Here is an 18,895-nt window from a genome sequence, read left to right as displayed (position 1 = left end):
CTCTCTGCCACTCTGCACCATTTATTATAGCTTTGGTGTCCCGCCCCCTTGGCTAATTTCCTTTCTTAAGTTTTGTCCTCCATTTCTGCAGCTACAAGGAAATATCAGTAGCAGAAAAAAGGAAAAAAGAGAGAGAGAGAAAAAATAAAACAGAACAAATCTAAGAAACCTGGAAAGTTCTCCTTGATCTAGAGCAGAGAAATGAGTTTGGGCGTCAGTGACAGCAGAGGCACTGGTGTACGCTGGAAGGACACTTAGCCTGGCGTCCATGGCCCTGGTTCAAGACCCCACTCTGCGACTGGACACTCTGGTCAGTTCCTTGACCTTCATGAGCTGCAGTTATCTAATTTACAAATGGAGATGACAGTCACTGCATGTAGTAGCCTCCCACAGCTCATTCTGAGGACCAAATGAGACAAACATTGTCACCATCTCTGAAAAGTCCTACACAAATGCACAGAATTGGCCTTGTCCCTGTTATGACACATCTCTCAGCTTGTCACACTGAAGACCCTCTTCCCTCCAGGGCCTGGCCTGTCCACTCCAAGTCATCTGGACAGTGTCTGACTCAGAGCCTATTGCTCTCTGCTTGAAGAGGCTCTATAACCCCTGCATCCATACGCCACTTCAGTTGCTGAATCCGTCTGCTCCTGTGTGCGTCATGAACATTTGCTGAGCAGCTACCCTGTCTCAGCAGACAATGTGGTAAGAGCAGAGGACAGTTATAAATGTTATGATTCCTGCAGTTCACCAGGAATAGTTAACTTCAGAAAACGTCTCTACTCTCAAGCCCGCAAATTCTTGCAGAATTTCAAGCACACCCTTTCTGGTGCTAGGTTCTACCCATTTCCTAGTTCTATAACAGTGGTTCTCAACCTTTCTAATGCCACAACCTTGACCCTTTAATACAGTTCCTCATGTTGTAGTGACTCCCACACATAGAAGTGGTGTCTCGGTTCCTAAGACTATCAGAAACATATGTTTTCCTATGGTCTTAGGCGACCCTGTGAAAGGGGAAAGGGTCATTCAACCCCCAAAGGGGTTGTGACCCACAGGTTGAAAACCACTGGTGTATAATAACTGTTTAATGTCTGCTTTTTCTTTATCCCTGAACCTAGTAAGAGTAAAGCTGTTCTGTCTGGGTGGAATAGGATCTTACCTTCCTGATTACCAGCAAGTTCACCACCATCCCCCCAAACTCAAAGATCTGGGTTATATTCTTTTACTTCTTCCTCTTTTGAGGGAGGAGAATGAATGCTCTCAATTTCCCCTGGATAGTATCTCTTAGACAGGGACACAGTCTGCCTGGTCACCCTGTGCAAGGCGATGGGAATGACCCCACACCTGTGACTCCAGCTTCTCTTTACACCAGCTCATCCTCTGACGGCGGCCAGACTGATTTTCCTACCCTGACTAATCCGAACCCCCAGTCACACTCCCCGCTTGGCCTGTGTTTCCTTCACACCTAGGATTTACTCTAGATCACATTACCACACAAGCTCACATGGCACCTTGAAATGATCCCCTCAGTGGCTAAGATGTACCTCAGGTATCAGTGACACAATTTTAATGAAGACAGCTTCTTCTCTCAAAGAGAAGGATTTGAAAATTAGTTCCATCAGATACCTGGCAAAAGCTACCTTACGCAACAGCAGGGGCAGGCACTGAGCTTAGTGGTGAAGTGTCCCCATCTTGTCCCTTGCAGAAGGGACAGCAAAGTGGGGCCCTGAGGGACTGCTCTCTCCTGGGCTAATGATATCTGACCGGCAGAAGGAACAACACACCAACATTCCCCAAATGGACAGAAGGTCCATAAACACCATTTTGTTTTTCTAAACAGACAAGTTACAGCTCGGAAATTTTTCAGTTTTTTTCATTGCAAAATCAATACCCATCAGCAGTTTGAAATTAAAGGCGAGATTAGGCTTCAGTTTTATACATGCCTTATTGTCTTCTGAAAGCTTTCTACTCAGTCAGATAAATCTTCTTTAAGAGGATTAGGAAACTTTCATTATCTTTATCTAACCTGAACTAATACTAAGTCTGAAAAATTAATCTGTAGACTGGACAAAAGCTGAGAGCTGCTGGGAAGTAAGAAGACCCCTGGGCTTCTTTCTAACTGCGTGGCGGGGTCCCTGCATCCACCCACTGGTAATTCAACCGGGCTCCAGAGAGAGAATAGGACACCACCTTGCTGGGCAAAGGGAGAGAATGCAGCTCCCCGACCTTGTCTGCAGCCACTCGATAATGTGCTGGGAGGAGGTCCTCCCCTTCCACTTCCGTCTGCCCAGGCCACCTCTGAGGGCCACACCAACAGAGTCACTGGCCTACAACTTGGAGACTATAGGAGCTGAATATGGAATAGAGGACACCAGCTCTCTGCATCTCCCCAGCTCGCAGGCCCAGAAGGAGACCCTGTAGCCTTCCACATCCCTCCCAAGGGCTGGCTCATGAAGAACATCACCCTGCCACCGGCGTCCTGAGCGCACTCTGGCCTGTGTTCACTTAGACGCTCTTTCGCAATCTGTCCTCTTCCCTGCAAATTGGTAAGTTTGTTTGCTCTGATTCTGTACAGCTCCTGACAGTTCTTTTTTACTTCAGTGCTGTATTTCCTGAATTTGAAGATAACTTTGCTGTCAAGACCACATAGATGCCACTGAAGTACCACTTCTACCACTTCCAGGGCTGTGAACTTCAGTTCCTCTGGAACCCAGCCCAGGCGGCAGGTGGGGTAGGGAGGATGCACATGTCTGTGTTTTCTATACCCCCAGAAACTTTCAAGAGATATCCCTGCTCATCTCCAGTGACGGATCTCCCTCAGTGCCTCCACCATCTGAAGAGAAGTATCAGATGTGACAGTTGTCTTGGTCTCCAGATGGCAGGTAGCCTTGAAGCTCCAAACAGCGGTGGGACGTGCATGAGAACAGGGAACGGCGTGTCTGTGGATGTCTGTTATGTGGCAGGCGCTTGTGAGCGTCTGGAAAAACATGGGGATGAGAGAAGGGCTTGAAGGCTGGGCAGAGCAAAGCTTCAAGCAGTGTGTCAGGGCCAGGGACTGCCAGGGACTGCTGGGGAACAGAAGTTGCAGCAGACAGATCTCTGGCCCTACACAGGCCATTACAAATGGCCTGCAGAGGTAGGCCTGGATGCTGCGCTAGCAAAGAGCTGCTTGAGCCAAAAGGAAAGAGCACGCACCTGAAATGTACAGGGGACTGAAGCTTGAATGGACACTAAGCCCTACTCCACATCTCTCTGGGAAACCAAATGAAATGAACAACATCCCATTATTTTCAAGAAAATCAGACACGAAGGAATCTAGCTTAGCTAAACAAAGACCATACACTTTTTCAAACTGAAAAAAAAAAAAAAATCTTTTGAATGTATGGAATCTGATAAAAGCCAGTTGCCAAAAACTAAATCACAAACAGGGACCCTTCCTAAGACCCCAGTGTATGTCCCCACATGTCAGCAGAGGGGTCTCTGAGAAAGGAGTACCTAAACCTCTTATTTGGTGCAGGAAGGATGTGGCACTGGGTGGTGGAACTAGTCTGTTTAAAGCTTCATTCCTACCAGGAGCCAACTCCTGCCAGAAAGGGCTTTGGCTTTCTCTAGTGGTAGTAGTTGGGGTCAGTTCAAAATAAATTCATATGGATTGCCGCCTTGTTGAAATGATTCTCAAAATCTCAGAACTACTATCTGTACGTGTGTTTTTCAATTCTTGATATTTACTATCTGAGATTCTGACCCTTGCTTAGTCCCATTTTTAAAAGATATGGTACAAAATTTAAATTAAAAACTAATTAAAAATGCACACGTGATATTATTCCTGGGCTATCCTGATTCAATTTTTTAAAAGAATGGAAGAGGATGTTAAGGCTTTCTTCTCTTTCCTCCCTCCTTTTTTAAATTATCTGAATTTATGTCCAAATGTGGACTGGGAGATCTCATTCTGACCAGTAGCCCTCTTGGGTCTGGGCTTCACCGTGGGGCTGAGAGAGAGCATATTTGATCACAGCAGTGATACCACATTGACTCTGACCTACCAGCACTCAGAGACCCTTCCAGAACAGACAGGATTACCAGCTATGAAAAAATACTCAAGTAACACAAGTTCACATCTATATTATTATGCATTATAGAGCAAACCTCTAAAAGATAATTAAAAGGCACCGAGACTACCACTGTATTTATCTTTTTGTGCACATCCCTTGCTCACTCACTCGCGAGAACTCAACCAGCACACACCACACAGCTTACTGATGAGAACAAAAGGACTGCAGGTAGCACGGAAACCCTTTGAGAAGATACCCAGCACTTCGTTAAGAACCCCAACGACGAGAAGGGATTCAAGACACATAGTCAATTTCTAGATTCAATGAGGAAAATGACTTCCTCTTCTTCACGCATGAGTAGAACAGGAACGCCGGCCTTAGATTCGGCTGTGACTTACCTTGCACTATGAGGTGGACCCGGGAAGTTTTGGGGTGATTGTCTGTCTGCACAGAGCAGGTATATGGACCTTCGTCATACACGTCCACATTCTGGATCATGATGCTGTACTGGGTCGGCGTGTTGACCAGGATGATCACTCGCGGGTCTATGGACCATTTGTCATTCCCGGCGTAGAGGATGGTGCTGCGGTTCAGCCAGGCCACCCGGGTGACCCGGTCGTCTATTGTACACCTGTGAGTGGGGTGGGGGCAGGAAGAAGGGAGAGAGAGAAAGAGAGAGAAGGAGAGGTTATGTTATACCTACAGTGTTGCACTTTGAGGAGTAATTGAAACAACACAGCCCAGCGCCGAAAGGAAATAATCCATCATTGATGAGATTTCCCTCATGGAAAGTTAAGCGTGGCCTGATTCGTCTTGGAGAACCCATGATGCAAAATCATTTCCACTCCTTACAGGAGGAAATGATGTGCCTGTCTTTGCCGTACATTTTCTTTCCCTCTTATTTTTCCCCTCTAGGCTTATATGAAAATGAGTTTATATTTCTTGAGCACATTTACCGCCTTGTGGGAGAAGAGGCCCAGGGGCCCAGGGGAGAGAAAGTGGATCAGTATTTCAAATAGGTCACAGATAATCCACAAAGCAAATACTTAACTTGTAGTTAATCAAAAATTGAACGTATTTACCTCCAGCCCTCCCTGGTGTTGATAATCTCCTTATGCCCCTAAGCAGCCCAAAGCCTGCACACCACGATTTATAACACAGGTTGGTAAAATTCACCTTAGAAAGCCAACTGTTCCTGAGGAAGTCACGCTGCCTGCTAAGATTTCAGGAGAGGGAAGAATGAAATCACCAGCACAGATCCTCTTCCCTGTACACCCCTCTCTGTGCCCCACTGGGAGCTAGAACAGTGCTGCTGTCACAGTAGAGCTGGCCTCTACAGCTTGCTTCCTCTCCTTGAATACAAGAGGAATTTGCTAGTTGTGATGCATGACCTGCAGGCTATCAGGCCTCATGCAGAGATAAATGTGTTACACACTTGCATATGTGCCCTAGGAACCTAGATCATGGGGATGGAAGGATGCGTGAGAAAACAGACTCCTTTATAAATGGAGTTGCCCACCCACTGCTCAACACTACACATGGAAACCCGCAATGACAGCCAGCCTCATGATGTCCTAGCAGAGAGAAAAGGGACAAGAGCCAAAAGCCTCCAAGTGAGGCAAACATAGGGGTCTTCCTGCGCTGAATATGACCTACCACATAGCTGGCAACTGAGATCCTGCAGACAGGGCTCAGGAGAAGGCAAGACACGGTCTTCGGTGGAGAGATCAGGCGCTGGCCATGTGACCAACCTCATGTAGGTTTAAACAGCCCAGGGTCTCAGAGCACCGAAACAACAGCCCCTCTTGAAAAGGGAAAGCAGCCAACCTAGGGCCTCTAGGGCAATGAAAATAACACCAGCTTCCAGCCACTGAGGTCTTTCTATGTGCTCCCCGCCTGCCACTCAGCTGCTGTGGAAGAGGGGGTGGCTGGGGTGTCATTAGGCACTTTCACAGTATGACGGGAAGAAACTGTTCTTTTCTACATATTCTTTATTTGCTGGTTGCATTTTCCTAACTACAAAAGTAAGATAAGCATGTTTTCACATGTGAATGATGCAAAGCAGGTAAGAAAGTGGATAATACAAGGCCCAGAGGTCCAGCAAGCTGCTCACCCCCCAACTTGCAGCACCCGGGGCTCTTTCATTAACACTTCTGTCATCTCCAACATCCTACTCCTTGAAGACAGGTACTCACTTGTATAAAGCTTGTATTCATTAGTTTTTTAGCTGAGATAGAATCATACTCTAATGCTCCTGTGAAACTTTCTCTTTCACTTGACCACAGGCACCCTGTACACCAGTAGTTACAGATCTAATTCTGCATCACCTCTGGGTAAGTCTAAGTACGAGCTGAGAGGTGAGTTTTAGGGGCCCAAGTGCATTCGCCAATTAGGACTGATCATTCAGGTACCGCTGAAGGATTCTTTCCCATCTCTGTAGATGTGTCACTGGTACAAAGAAAAACTGAAGTCATGCTGTCTCCTCCAAATCCTGGGGCAACTCCTTTCTTTTTCTGGTCAATTTTTTTCCTTTATAACAATTTTACATTTCCTATATGAGGATTAAAATCCTATTAGAACTTCCCTGCTCCCTACTTTTAAAAGCATTTACAAGAGGGAAAAATATGATAAATTCATTCACTCTCAGTTGTAAATGACTGGTAAGGGACCAATGTGCAACATTTTCTAACGATGTCTGTATTTTCATAAAAGCAAACTCCTTATTTAAATGACTCCTATGATCAGGGGCCATGGCTCACACCTGTAATCCTAGCACTTTGGGAGGCAGAGGCAGGAGGATTAGTTGAGCTCAAGAATTTGCAATCAGCCTGAGCAAGAGCAAGACCCCGTCTCTACTAAAATAGATAAATGAGTAGAATGTTATGATGGGCACCTATACTCCTAGCTACTCAGGAGGCTGAGGCAGGTGGACTGCTTGAGCCCAGGAGTCTGAGGTTCCTGTGGGCTAGATTGACACCATGGCAGTCTACCTAGGGCAACGGAGCAAGACTCTGTCTTGAAAACTAAATGAATAAATAAGTAAATAAATGACTACTCCTATAAGAATAAAGTTCGAATAGTAGAATTCCAGGAGTGAGTAAGCCTTGAAGTAGATTCGGACAGAATTTGGGGGTGGGGGGCTTTTTTCTAGTCCTGGGGAGACACAAACCCAGATGACTAAGTACAAGCAAATATTCTTGCTTTAATTTTGGTCAGTTATCTAACCCACATTTTTAAGTTGGCATAAAAATTATTTATGCTATAGTGGCAAAGGATACATTTTTGGCATGAAGAGAATATTCAAATTTTTAGAATAAAAGGGTCCCAGAACTTATGTAGGTAGATGATCTGTAGATAGACACGTTCAATGGAATCTAAATACCACAGCGATGGACCCTCATGATTATCCACTTTCAAAATTCATGAATAATCTCTTCTTTAACGGTAATAAAATATGCATTGTTCTTTTTTAAACTAGAACTTGTATTTTCATTATATGCCCTCTGCAGGATATATTTTATGCTTACAAATCTTTTATTGATCACCTATCGTGTTTATTTATAACTATATATGTATAGATTGAAATTTAAATTTCTTTTATAGTCTATGACTATAAAACTTCATGTAATAATATTTTTAAAAAATGAGTTAGCATTACAAACATAAAATGGGTAAAATGACATAAATAATTGTACATTTTGTTAAGTAATAATTAAACATAAAAAAAAAATTTCCAGGAAAGATAGCTCTTAATGTGATAGATGAGGTTTTCTTTCCAACACCATAGATAGATATCACTAACTGCTAGAATGAGATAGAGTTCAGGATCAGTTTTTTTTTTTTCCCCTATTTTTGGCTTTAGAGAAACCTTGTTCATGTAAGCAAGAAGATGGAAATGAAAATTTTGTATGGTAATGCCACTTAAGTTTTTGAATGCCTTCTAAGGTATATGCCAAAAGTCATATAATAATAGATCTTCAAATATTATTTTAATAATCTCACAGCTAACAGATAAATTCATTCTTCTATTTATTTTAAAACAATGAAGTAGAAAACACCTGACTTACAAGGGGGTTTATAATTCTGTATTATTATTCATTCCATTTCTTAATATCTGCAAAAGATCCCAATAACCTTTCATCAGGACTTACCAAATGACTATTAAAAAGATGTTACTCTTTCACTAGAAGCATCTTGTTCAACCCAACACACTTAGAATGGTTGGAAAGATCACCAGCTGTTTATTTTCATATGCCAAATGGCACTGCCCTCGGTCTTTTATCTCTGATCTCTAATTCCTTACAGTCAGATAGAGAATGCACCCATGCAATGACCTGCCACTGCCATTAGTCTGTCTCTGCTTTACTTTCATGGACTCGCCTTCAAGAATGTGACCCTGTGGCTCAGTGCCCGTAACACAGTGGTTATGGCTCCAGCCACATACACCAAGGCTGGTGGGTTCGAACCGCCCCCTGACCAGTTAAACAACAATGACAACTGCAACAAAAAAAATAGCCAGGCATTGTGGTGGGTGCCTGTAGTCCCAGCTACTTGGGAAGCTCAAGCAAGAGAATCACTTAAGGCCAAGAGTTGGAGGTTGCTGTGAGCTATGACACCACAGAACTCTACCAAGGGTGACAACTTGGACTCTGTCTCAAAAAAAATAAAAATAAAAAAGAATGTTATCCTGCGTGATGATAGTCGGGTGATAGAAGTGTTAATGGAAGCCTAGGAACATTGACTCCTGCACCATGTGTGAAGCTGAGGCAGTCAGAAGGAGAACAGAATCCCAGCCCAACCTCAGGCACTTTCCCAGGCAGATTAACTTCAGGGAATTTGAGCTCTTGAAATGATCATTGCCCTTATATCGCTGCCCTTGTATAGGACTGGTCACTACTTGAGGAAGCATAGAACCAGTGAAAATTACCCCAGGGTCTAGTAAGGGTTGACTTTGAAGCATATCAGTACAAATCTACACTCCAGAGCCAGAACATTCTTCCAATGATCTGGCCATATGTCTCTTACAAAGCCCGTGTACCCCTTGGGTAATCAAACCCCAGATGGAGGACCAGGATGACTGTGGCCCACTTTGCTTGCTCTTGAACTTGGGTCTTATTAGTAGCCATAAAGTGCAAATAGCAAGAGCCACTGTGCAACAGCTATCCCTCTAACACGACAAGATGGCTCACAACATGTGTACAGTTCCCAGAACCCAATGAACCACAGAGAACGTGGTGGAACAAGGACATTTGCTGAGGACAGTTACTTTCCTCGCAATGACTCTGTGCTTCAGAAGAAAGTAGTTTCCTGGCTTCACGCTTTCTTCTGTCACCACGGGGCTCTTCCAAGCTCCTCCAAGCAGCAGGAGAAAGAGCTCAGGGAAGGACTAAAGCAGTCTGCTTGAGTGTGCTTCCAAACCCTGGCTCCTTCACTGCTGTTCATGGCAATGTTCTGGGTCCTCCTTACCAAGAAACACATAGGGGAGCATTTTTTTACGTCAAATAAAGGGGAGCTACAGAGTAAGTTGGGGACAGCTAATGACAATGTTCTGATCTCTTGAAAATTCTTCCCTATATTTAAAATTCTTACATTCTAAACTGATCCTACTGACTGGCCCTTGATAAAACATAACTCTGTACAATTCTATCACAAGTAGACCCGAAAATTATATGTGGCTTGTACTACACCAGACAGAATTGTAAGAACTCTGCGCATGACATCAATGAGTCCTCATAAAGACCCACTGAGATTTTCTCTATTATCAATATTTTCCAGATGAGGAAACTGAGACAGAGAGGAGAAAAGTAAAGCTGTGTGGGCAAGACTTTTATACTTTCTTAGTCCACCTCTAGCCATGTGTGAGGACAGGTGGAAAAAAGTCAGGAAGAGGAAAGAAATGTCTGAAAAAAAATCAGCGCGCAGTGGGTGTTCTAAATAGGGAATGTGGGATTAAGATGTGGGTTGTTTGGTTTTACTTTCAGAGGGAGAGGTGCAGTTAGAGAAGATCCATGCCTTAAAGCATGGTATCCATACTCTGCACAGAAAATACAGATCTCTGGGGCTCAGATCCCCAAAGAGCTTTTGGTTTCTGAGCCTGTAGGGAACCAAGAATGCACATTTCTAACGAGTTCCCAGATGATGATAACGTTGACGCTGTTGCCCTGGGGACTCCTCTTGAGAACTCCTCATCACCTTGAAGAAACTAGACGAGCAACCGGTTGGGATTTTAATCAAAATAACAAATTCTTCCTGAAAAATGAAATTGGCCAGCTTTCATTTTTTTTTTGTTTGTAGTATTTACTGTTCCTTTTATTTGTATATTTTTCCTTTGGAACCACAAAAGAAAAAAGTGCTGTCATCATTTGACAGAAATCTAATAAGCACGTAATATATACTAAATAACTTTATAGCAGCTATGAATACAGCAGGGAACAAAGTTCTCACCCTGTGATACAACACCTAGCGAGAGACAAACAAGCACATGAGAATATGTGTGCTACTTTCAAAACGATAGGTGGAGAGACAAAAAAAAAAAAAAATCATACATAGGGAATAGAGAGGGTGCTCTGGAGATTGTGAACACTTCTGGGACAGAATGGTCAGGGAATGCCCTTCTATGACCTGAATGCCAAATGTTTAATATTTATATGATCCTTCCTAAGTTTTGGTGCAACAAGATGCACATCTGAAAATTATGTTCAACTTAAAAATAAAGCTCACCTCTCACACACACACCCCATAAGCTGGAGGAACATTTAGACCATATGCATGGTTGGAGAATAAGTCTCATAAGCCATGCTCCTAAATGGTGCCCTCATATACTGACAACTTGGTAGGCATTAATGTTCAAAGCATCGACATTTGGGGACCCTGTGAGTTAATAAGAAAATGACTTTATACTTCCACCTTTGTGGTTGGGGCGATACCTAAAAGAGAGTACACACCCCTCTGCTTTAATGAGGAGTCAGCAGCAAATATAGTTGAATCTCTCAAACAGACCCATCACACTAAAGCTCCATTCTCTCTGAAATGTAATGTTAAAATCAACACTCCTGGACTTCTTCACGGAACTTACACCACTTCATTTAGTTCTTTACATCCTCATGTGTTAGGCTGTGGATGCCACCTGGACAGGAACCACGAGTGATACCCATTCCGTACCCCCAGCACTTCTCAGAGGCCACCTGCAGCTAGTAGGTGATTAACATGTGTTTATAATAATTAAAAGGTGTAAGATGATGTTTTCGAATTGGCATCAAGAGAACCCAGGTAAGGTGGGTGAAGGGAATATCCTTTGGGATACGTGTATATTTATGTCTTTCTGTGAGAGCCATGTACACTCACACGTGTAGACATACACAGGGTTCACAGGGTCGCTATGTGTATTTTTTTTTTTTGAGACACAGCCTCAAGCTGTCACCCTGGGTAAAGTGCTGTGGCATCACGGCTCACAGCAACCTCCAACTCCTGGGCTCAAGCGAATCTCCTGCCTCGGCCTCCCAAGTAGCTGGGACTACAGGCGCCCACCACAATGCCCAGCTATTTTTTTTTTTTTTGGTTACAGCCGTCGTTGTTTGGCAGGCCCGGGCTGGATTTGAACCTGCCAGCTCAGGTGTATGTGGCTGGCGCCTTAGCCGCTGGAGCCACAGATGCCAAGCCACTCCTATGTATAGTTTTTAATTTAGTGTTTTCATTTCTATCACAATCTGGACAAATATAATACATATATATTCTGGACACAGTATAACAATACGTAGATTGAAATGTTCAGATCTGCATCCGTGACTGTAACAGTGGGAATGCAAAAGGACGCCTCTCACTGTCTCGGGCCAGGGAGAGAAAGGCAGGGCTGACTTGCTTTGTCAGAGATGCATCTCCTTCCTTCCCCTGAAGGAAGCTGGGTCTGTGTCCTGAAGCTTCCCCACAGGTAGCATGTGCCCGCATGGAAGGAAAACTCAGTCACCACATGGCACAGGCGGAATTCAAAAGCAATGCCCCGCAGCACTCAGGGCCTCACTCGCGTTGCCACTTGGATTTGATTTTAATAAAACATCATCTGTTCCACTAAATGAATGTTCAGAATTTAAATTTTAGTGATTATATATATGTATAATTTACGATTTCTGAAGTTAGTGTCCTATACGGGTATAAGCTTACGGCATTTATACTTAGTTTTATGATTGCATGTATATAAAATAAAAAAGAAACGTTATCACAAGAATCTATTGAAATTTTGTCTCTCTCACCTGCCTGCCCCTGCCTTTTAAGTATCCTCCTATAGAGTCCTCCATTTAAGAACTGCTTGTAAAGGTGATGAGTGAAATGTTAAAGCCTCAAATTCATTTCCCTGAACTTCGTTTTTTTTTTGGCAGCTTTTTTTGGCTGGGGCTGGGTTTGAACCCACCACCTCCGGTACATGAGGCCCGCACCCTACTCTTTGAGCCACAGGCGCCACCCTCTGAATTTCCTTTTTTAAAATACAAAATCCTAACATTAGGTTGTTATTTGTTTTCTGTTTTGTTATTTGCCTTTTTGCCAGAAATGGAGAGTTAACTGACTTTCTGTTAAGAACAACCTCACAATGCATCAAAATCTATTACTAATGCCAGTTGAGAGAATGGGAAGAAGATCTTGCTTTAAAGAACTCACAGTCCAATAATAAATAATTTTTTAAAGCAAAGGAGAGCAGGCAAGCCAAATGAAATATTTTTAGATCGACTCCCAAGGTATTCTAAATTGCAAAAGCTGTTCTCCCGGGAGGCTTTAACTACTCGGTTACTTCCTGAGTTACAAATAGAGCCAACTTTAGAGCATCAACAAGGACCCTAAATTATGGAAGGGAAAACTTTATGATTCAGATAGTCGGAAACGCAATGAGAGTAATAACTCTGCTAGAACTAATATTTGGTGATAAGGCATTGGTGGGGAATGTATCTGAAAGCTTCCGCAGAAAAATGGCGAGGGATAAGAGCTACTTAGAGAGGGGATAGTGTGAAAATATTTCAGTAGTACAGGAGGAGGTTGACTTTGAAGACTGGCATGCACGTGACATCTGCAGCTCAGCTGAAATTGAAAGGCAGTGGCATGCCAATACAGGCTGGAATGGGGATGTCACATTAACACACAGGAAGAGGGCATGTCTGTGTGTGTGTGTGGAGGGGGAGGAAGGTGCCGTGCAGACAAAGCACACAAATACCGGCCAGCTACGGGCCACAGAGGAAACAGACTAGTTGACACACAACCAACGAAGGTGCAGGCTGTCCCCCAAACAGCATCACTTAAAGCAGAAAATCAGGCTGATGACTTGTTGTGGTCTCAGCCCCGACCAATGATACACAAGGCCATCTGAACAGTGCTCACTGTGTCCTGACGCAGGCAGGGCGACCCTCTTGTCCCCACAAGCACAGTAGGGCTCCCATGAATACAGAGAGCAATTCCACACACTGCACAACCCCAGTCAGGCAGCTGGGCCGGAGGCGCTCAGAACAGAGCATCCGGTGCAGGGAGGGAAAATGAAGGGAGTGATTTATGTGGAAAGATGGCTCTGCAAGGAAGTGGAAATTGCTTACAACTACAAAAGAGGGGTTAAACTGCTTGGCTGTGGGAGGAGAGAGGAGGAGAATTCCTATCTTGGTAACAGAAATAAAGCATAGGGTAGGGAAACATAATTATAAAAAGAAAGGGTAGGCAGAAAGACAAGAGAAAGCTCTCTGCACAAAATAGTGAATGATTGAGCTGGTTTCTTTCCAGGCTTCAAGTCACTCTATAAATTCACAGGATGTGCTGGGGAGATCACTTTAATGGTTTCCCAAGGAGACAGAGGCAAGGATAAAATAAAAATAAAAACAAAAACCATTGTAAGAGACAGCCCCTGCCTTCAAGGCTCTTATGATCTTCAGGCAAATAATAGAACACGGAGCATTAAAAAGACACCCTGTCACATTCATGGGCACAATAAAAATTATACATTTGTTCATTCATTTAACAAATATTTACCAAGCATCTGTTAAGTGCCAGACTCTCCGCCAGGCCCTAGAAATAAGACCCGGAGCTGTAAGTCACGTGTGTACCGTCATGAAGCTTTCAGTGTTACAGCAGTGATGTGTCCTAAAGGAAGGGAGAGAACACACATGCGTGACCACAGCTGAGCTGAGCTGAGCACTAAGCTGGTCGTGTATAGCAGCAGTCCTCAACCTTTTTGGAACCAGGGACCAGTTTCATGGAAGACAATTTTTCCACAGGGAGTGAGGTGGGGTGGATGGGACAGGAGGCTGAACTGTGGTGGTGATGCGAGGTCCATCTGGGGAGTGGCTATAAACACAGCTGAATCTCCACTTGCTTGGTCATGACTCACTTCCTGCTGTGTGGCCTGGTTCCTAACAGCCCATGGACTGGAACCTTTTCGGCATCAGGGACCAGTCTCATGGAAGATAATTTTTCCATAGAAGGGGGACATGGAGGTGGAGGGTGAGGTAAGAGGCAGAGCTCAGTCAGGGATGCTGTGTGGCCCAGTTCCTAACAGGCCGTGGACCAGGACCAATACCAGTCCATGGCCTGGTACTTGGGGACTGCAGGTATAGAGCATCAACAATGCCCTAAATTAGATTAGGGAAAACTTTATGATTCAGACAGTTGGAAACACATTGAGAGTAATAACTCTGCTAGAGCTAATATCTGCTGATAAGGCATTGGTGGAGAATGTATCTGAAAGCTTCTGCACAAAAATGGTGAGGGATAAGAGCCACTTAGAGAGGGTCCAAACCTTACTTGAATATGTAGGCTGCAGACAGGCCACTCTAAAGCCACTTCATCTCAGGGTGAAAACTAAGAACAGTAACGTCAAACTTTGCTTTTAGAGGATGTCTTAGAGGGCGGGGCAGGTATGCAGGGCCTGGGATGAAGGATGATTCAGGTAAGGAACAGAGAGGAAGCCAGAGTGATCCGAGTCAGGTGGTTGAAGTGTAGATACAGTCCACAAAGTTATGGAGGTGCACACCTCCACGGCACAGCGTCTTGTACCTTATTCTAGGTATAGTGGGGAGTCCCTGGAGGAGAGCCAGGTCATCACTTAATTTATGACTTTTATGGGAGTATCCTGGTCTTCCTTTGGAGAAGGGACAGTATCAGGGCTGGTGGCAGAAAGATAGTGAAGAGACCATCAAGGTAGACATGAAGGCCCAGCCATGTCTGCAACTTAAGGAAGGGGGTGTAGGAACCAAGGTGAAGGAAGGGATGACAAGTGAATGGGGACATTGGCCACAGTGTCAGCTGCCAATATTTTCAAGAGCAAAGAGGGGATAGAGAGAAGCTGGCAAAGGGTTTTTGTTTGTTTATTTAAGACTAGAAACACATGGGGACTAAAGAATTCATTCTGCAAATATGTACTGAGTATCTACTGGGTGCTAGGATGTGCCCACATAGCACCTGTGTACCTTGGGAGCTCACTAGATCTGGGTGGAGACCAGGTTCTGCATTTCTGACAAGCTCCGTACTTAACACCCACAAGCCAGGGCTTCCAAATAGCCTTCTTTTAGGCACCAGAGATGTTACTGTGAATGAGACAAGGAGTGGGCACTGAGCACAATTTCATTAAATGGGAGCCAGAGTTAATGCAGTAGAAGGGTAAACGGCAGAGAAAAGTTACAGTAGAGGTGAGTGTTGGATCTAAAGCACGTGAGAGAGAGATGCTTCACCTGCTACATCATAGGAGAAGGAAAAATAATAGCAACTTGGGGAGCTCTGTGGATTTAGCTACAAAAAGCAAGGAAGCAATTGAGTGATGGTTCCTATTTTCTTCAAAGGAGATGGCATTATCTGTTGAAGGTAAATGGGAGAAAAAGGATGGAGGATGCAAAAAAACAGTGCAATAAATGTTGCAGAAAATGAGGAAAAAAAATTACTAAGGAACTGTGCTGGGATTCATGGGATGTGCTGCTGAGGTTCCATTGATAGTTGATGGTTAAGAATTTACAGGGACACTACTCTGTCCATCTCCAGGACATTCTCCAGCATTGTTCAGCTGCAGGCATAAAGGATGTAGGTGATTGGGTTCACACTACCTTAGAGGATGCCAGGTGAATGAGAGAGAAACAGCCACAGACTAGAGGAACTGGAAACAGCAAAGATGAAGAGCAAAGACAGGAAGGGCTGATAGATGCACAAATATGGGGACTCAATGCCTTGAAATCTTTCTTTTTTCTTTTTAATTTTTGAAACACAGAAGCACAGACTTACTCTGTCTCCCTGGGTAGAGTGCCATGGCATCATCAGGCTCACAGCAAACTCAAATTCTGAGTCTCCAATTACCTCCTTGCCTCAGCCTCTAGAGTAGCTGGGACTACAGGCACCCACCACAACACCCAGCTAGTTTTCTTTCTTTCTTTTTCTTTTCTTTTTCGTTTTTTTTAGTAGAGACCGGGTCTCACTCTTGCTCAGGTTGGTTTTGAACTCCTGATCTCAGGTGATCCACCTGCCTTGCTCTCCCAAAGTGCTAGGATTACAAGTGTGAGCCACCATACCCGGCCTGCACTAGAAGTATTAATAAAATTGAGCTTGAATGAAAGAAATTTCACGTGACAAAAAGTGAGAGTAAGGGTCGACTATGCAATGGCGGCCCTTGTCAATGCAAGGGGTCAACTGACTTGGAAGCCAGTGGGTCATCACGTTCCCCTTGACGATATTGAGAATGATGGTGGGAGGTGGGAGTTCTTCATGAGCTCTGATGACATATACAGATTGAGCATGACAGAGACAATACCTTGTTATGCTAATGAGACAGTCTGGCATCAGCTAGACAAGGGCTCTGCTACTCACTAATGGTGGGGCCTAAAACAGGCATTTTCTTTAACCTTTTAGAATCTTCATTTTCACACCTGTGAAGTGGGATGAACCTATTTACCCCATGGAATTATTCACTGTGACGTAAACTGAAGAAAATAATGCACATACAAGATTCAGAACTATACTTAGCAAATAGCTAGTATTTCCTAGTGCCTACTCTATTACTTTTCTCAGACAGCTATATTGCCTCTTAGAAAGACATCATTCAGCTTCTAAGATCCAGGAGGGTATATGAGTTTAACCAAGTGGTACTGGATCCACTTTTTTCTTCTTTATCATTTTCCAGGGAATTCTGAAGTATTCTCCTTCTGTATTTTCCAATCTATATAGAATGAAGGTTGACCTAGTGGTTGAGTTCAGTTTATTCTGTGGGCCAAGAGACCAGACGTGATAGGAGATTTCCATTTTTGCACTTCTAATAAGATTTTATAATTAAAAAAAGAATTTCTTACTCTTCAGAATTATTCTATCCTCGACGTGCATGGAGTTTTGCAGTGGGATGTCATTTCCCTCTGAGGGTTATTTTCTCAGCTAAAGCTACTTGGACAACCTGAACTCTGTATTTTGATCAGGCCTCTTTGCCAGTGTGTTGACACAGTGGTTGATGGGCTGGTTTCTAGACTGATGTCCTGTGGTTGGTAAAATGCTGTATTTCTAAAAATACATAATTGAGAGATCAATCAATGCAATTGTGCACACCTGAAAGAGAATTCGGTCGGACCACAGGCCTCAATAGCTTACACAGTGGCGTCCTTGGGCAGCTTCAGTGTATAAACAGGAGGACTCCCAGTCGAGAAGAACCATTCTCATGTAGGTGAAGACATTGCAGAAATCAGATGCAACCATGTCAATGCGAAGGAGAAGAGAGTAAAGAAGTGATGGGAATTGGATCATAGGGGAACAGGTTATGTGAGCTCAGGAGTTTCAGAATAGTACCTTCAATTCCCTAAAGCGACATTTATTGCACAGATATTGCAGGACACTGAGAAGAAGGGAAAATTATTCTGAGACCCTCATTCCCACCCCAAGGAGACATCATGAGCCTCATGGGTTCCAGAGTAAGGGTGATATTTTGTGTCTTTGGATACACAAAAATAAGCCGAGATTTTAGCAGAAAAGTGCGCTGGGCAAGCCTTTGGCATGGGGCCTTCACTTCTTTCCAGAGTCCCAATGTGGCTCTGAGATGCCTCCTGTTGTCCATTTTCCATTGTGACTGACCTAAACAGTGTGCTATGGTATGAGGCAAAGCCATTTCAAAGGCAATGGGCCTCTGGGTAAAGAAGAGAAGTGTTTTGTAAGGTAAGAAGGGTAAAAATCTCTTGCCCAATGTCCAGCCCCAATTTCCTTGCCCCTCTGATCCTTGCCAATAGTACAAAATTCTACAATTCTATGGCACTGTGGCTAGCACTCCAGAAGGCCAAGGTGGGTGGATCGCCTGAGTTCACAAGTTCAAGACCAGCCTAACCAAGAGTGAGACCCCTGACCCCATCTCTACCAAAAATAGAAAAACTAGCTGGGTGTCATAGTGGGTCCCTGTAGTCCCAGCTACTGAGGAGGCTGAGGCATGAGGATGGCTTGAGCCCAAAAGTTTGAGGTTGCTGTGAGCTATGACTCCAGGGCATAGTACCCAGGGTGCACAGAGTGAGACTCTGTCTCAACAAACAAACAAACAAAAACACAACAAAAAAATAAATAAAAGGCAATGAGGGCATCAGCTCTCACACCTGCTGACTTGTTATATACAGCTGGGTCAGGAACTGCCCTGTCAGGGATGCCCTAAGAAGCCACCCAGAACTATCTCAGTTACTTATTTGTTGTCCGATTCCAACTCTGCCCTCCCTTCCTCCCCATCCCAAACAGCTTTAAAACTCAGCCTCCCAATTTGTTCGTTAGACTTGGTGAAGAAGTCAGCAAGATAAAATTAAAATGTTTCCCAAGCACATACCATTTTAATTCCATTCAATAGATTATCCTGACATATTTACTCATGGCCATATCTGTCT

The 18,895-nt window shown here is 43.9% G+C and overlaps 1 protein-coding gene across 8 annotated transcripts in view; it reads right to left on the bottom strand.

The window, feature by feature from the left end:
- Nucleotides 1-18,895, bottom strand: part of OPCML (opioid binding protein/cell adhesion molecule like) — a 1,112,106-nt gene that overhangs the window by 229,813 nt on the left and 863,398 nt on the right. For all 8 annotated transcript variants that reach the window (XM_053594858.1, XM_053594862.1, XM_053594859.1 and 5 more), the window contains one exon: nt 4,451-4,683. In XM_053594858.1, the coding sequence (XP_053450833.1) occupies nt 4,451-4,683 (233 nt within the window). The remainder of the gene's footprint in view (nt 1-4,450; nt 4,684-18,895) is intronic.

The sequence above is a fragment of the Nycticebus coucang genome, chromosome 6 (genome assembly GCF_027406575.1).
Source record: "Nycticebus coucang isolate mNycCou1 chromosome 6, mNycCou1.pri, whole genome shotgun sequence".
NCBI lineage: Eukaryota > Metazoa > Chordata > Mammalia > Primates > Lorisidae > Nycticebus > Nycticebus coucang.
Note: the sequence above shows the minus strand (reverse complement) of the source record. Positions and strands in the feature narration are given on the sequence as shown.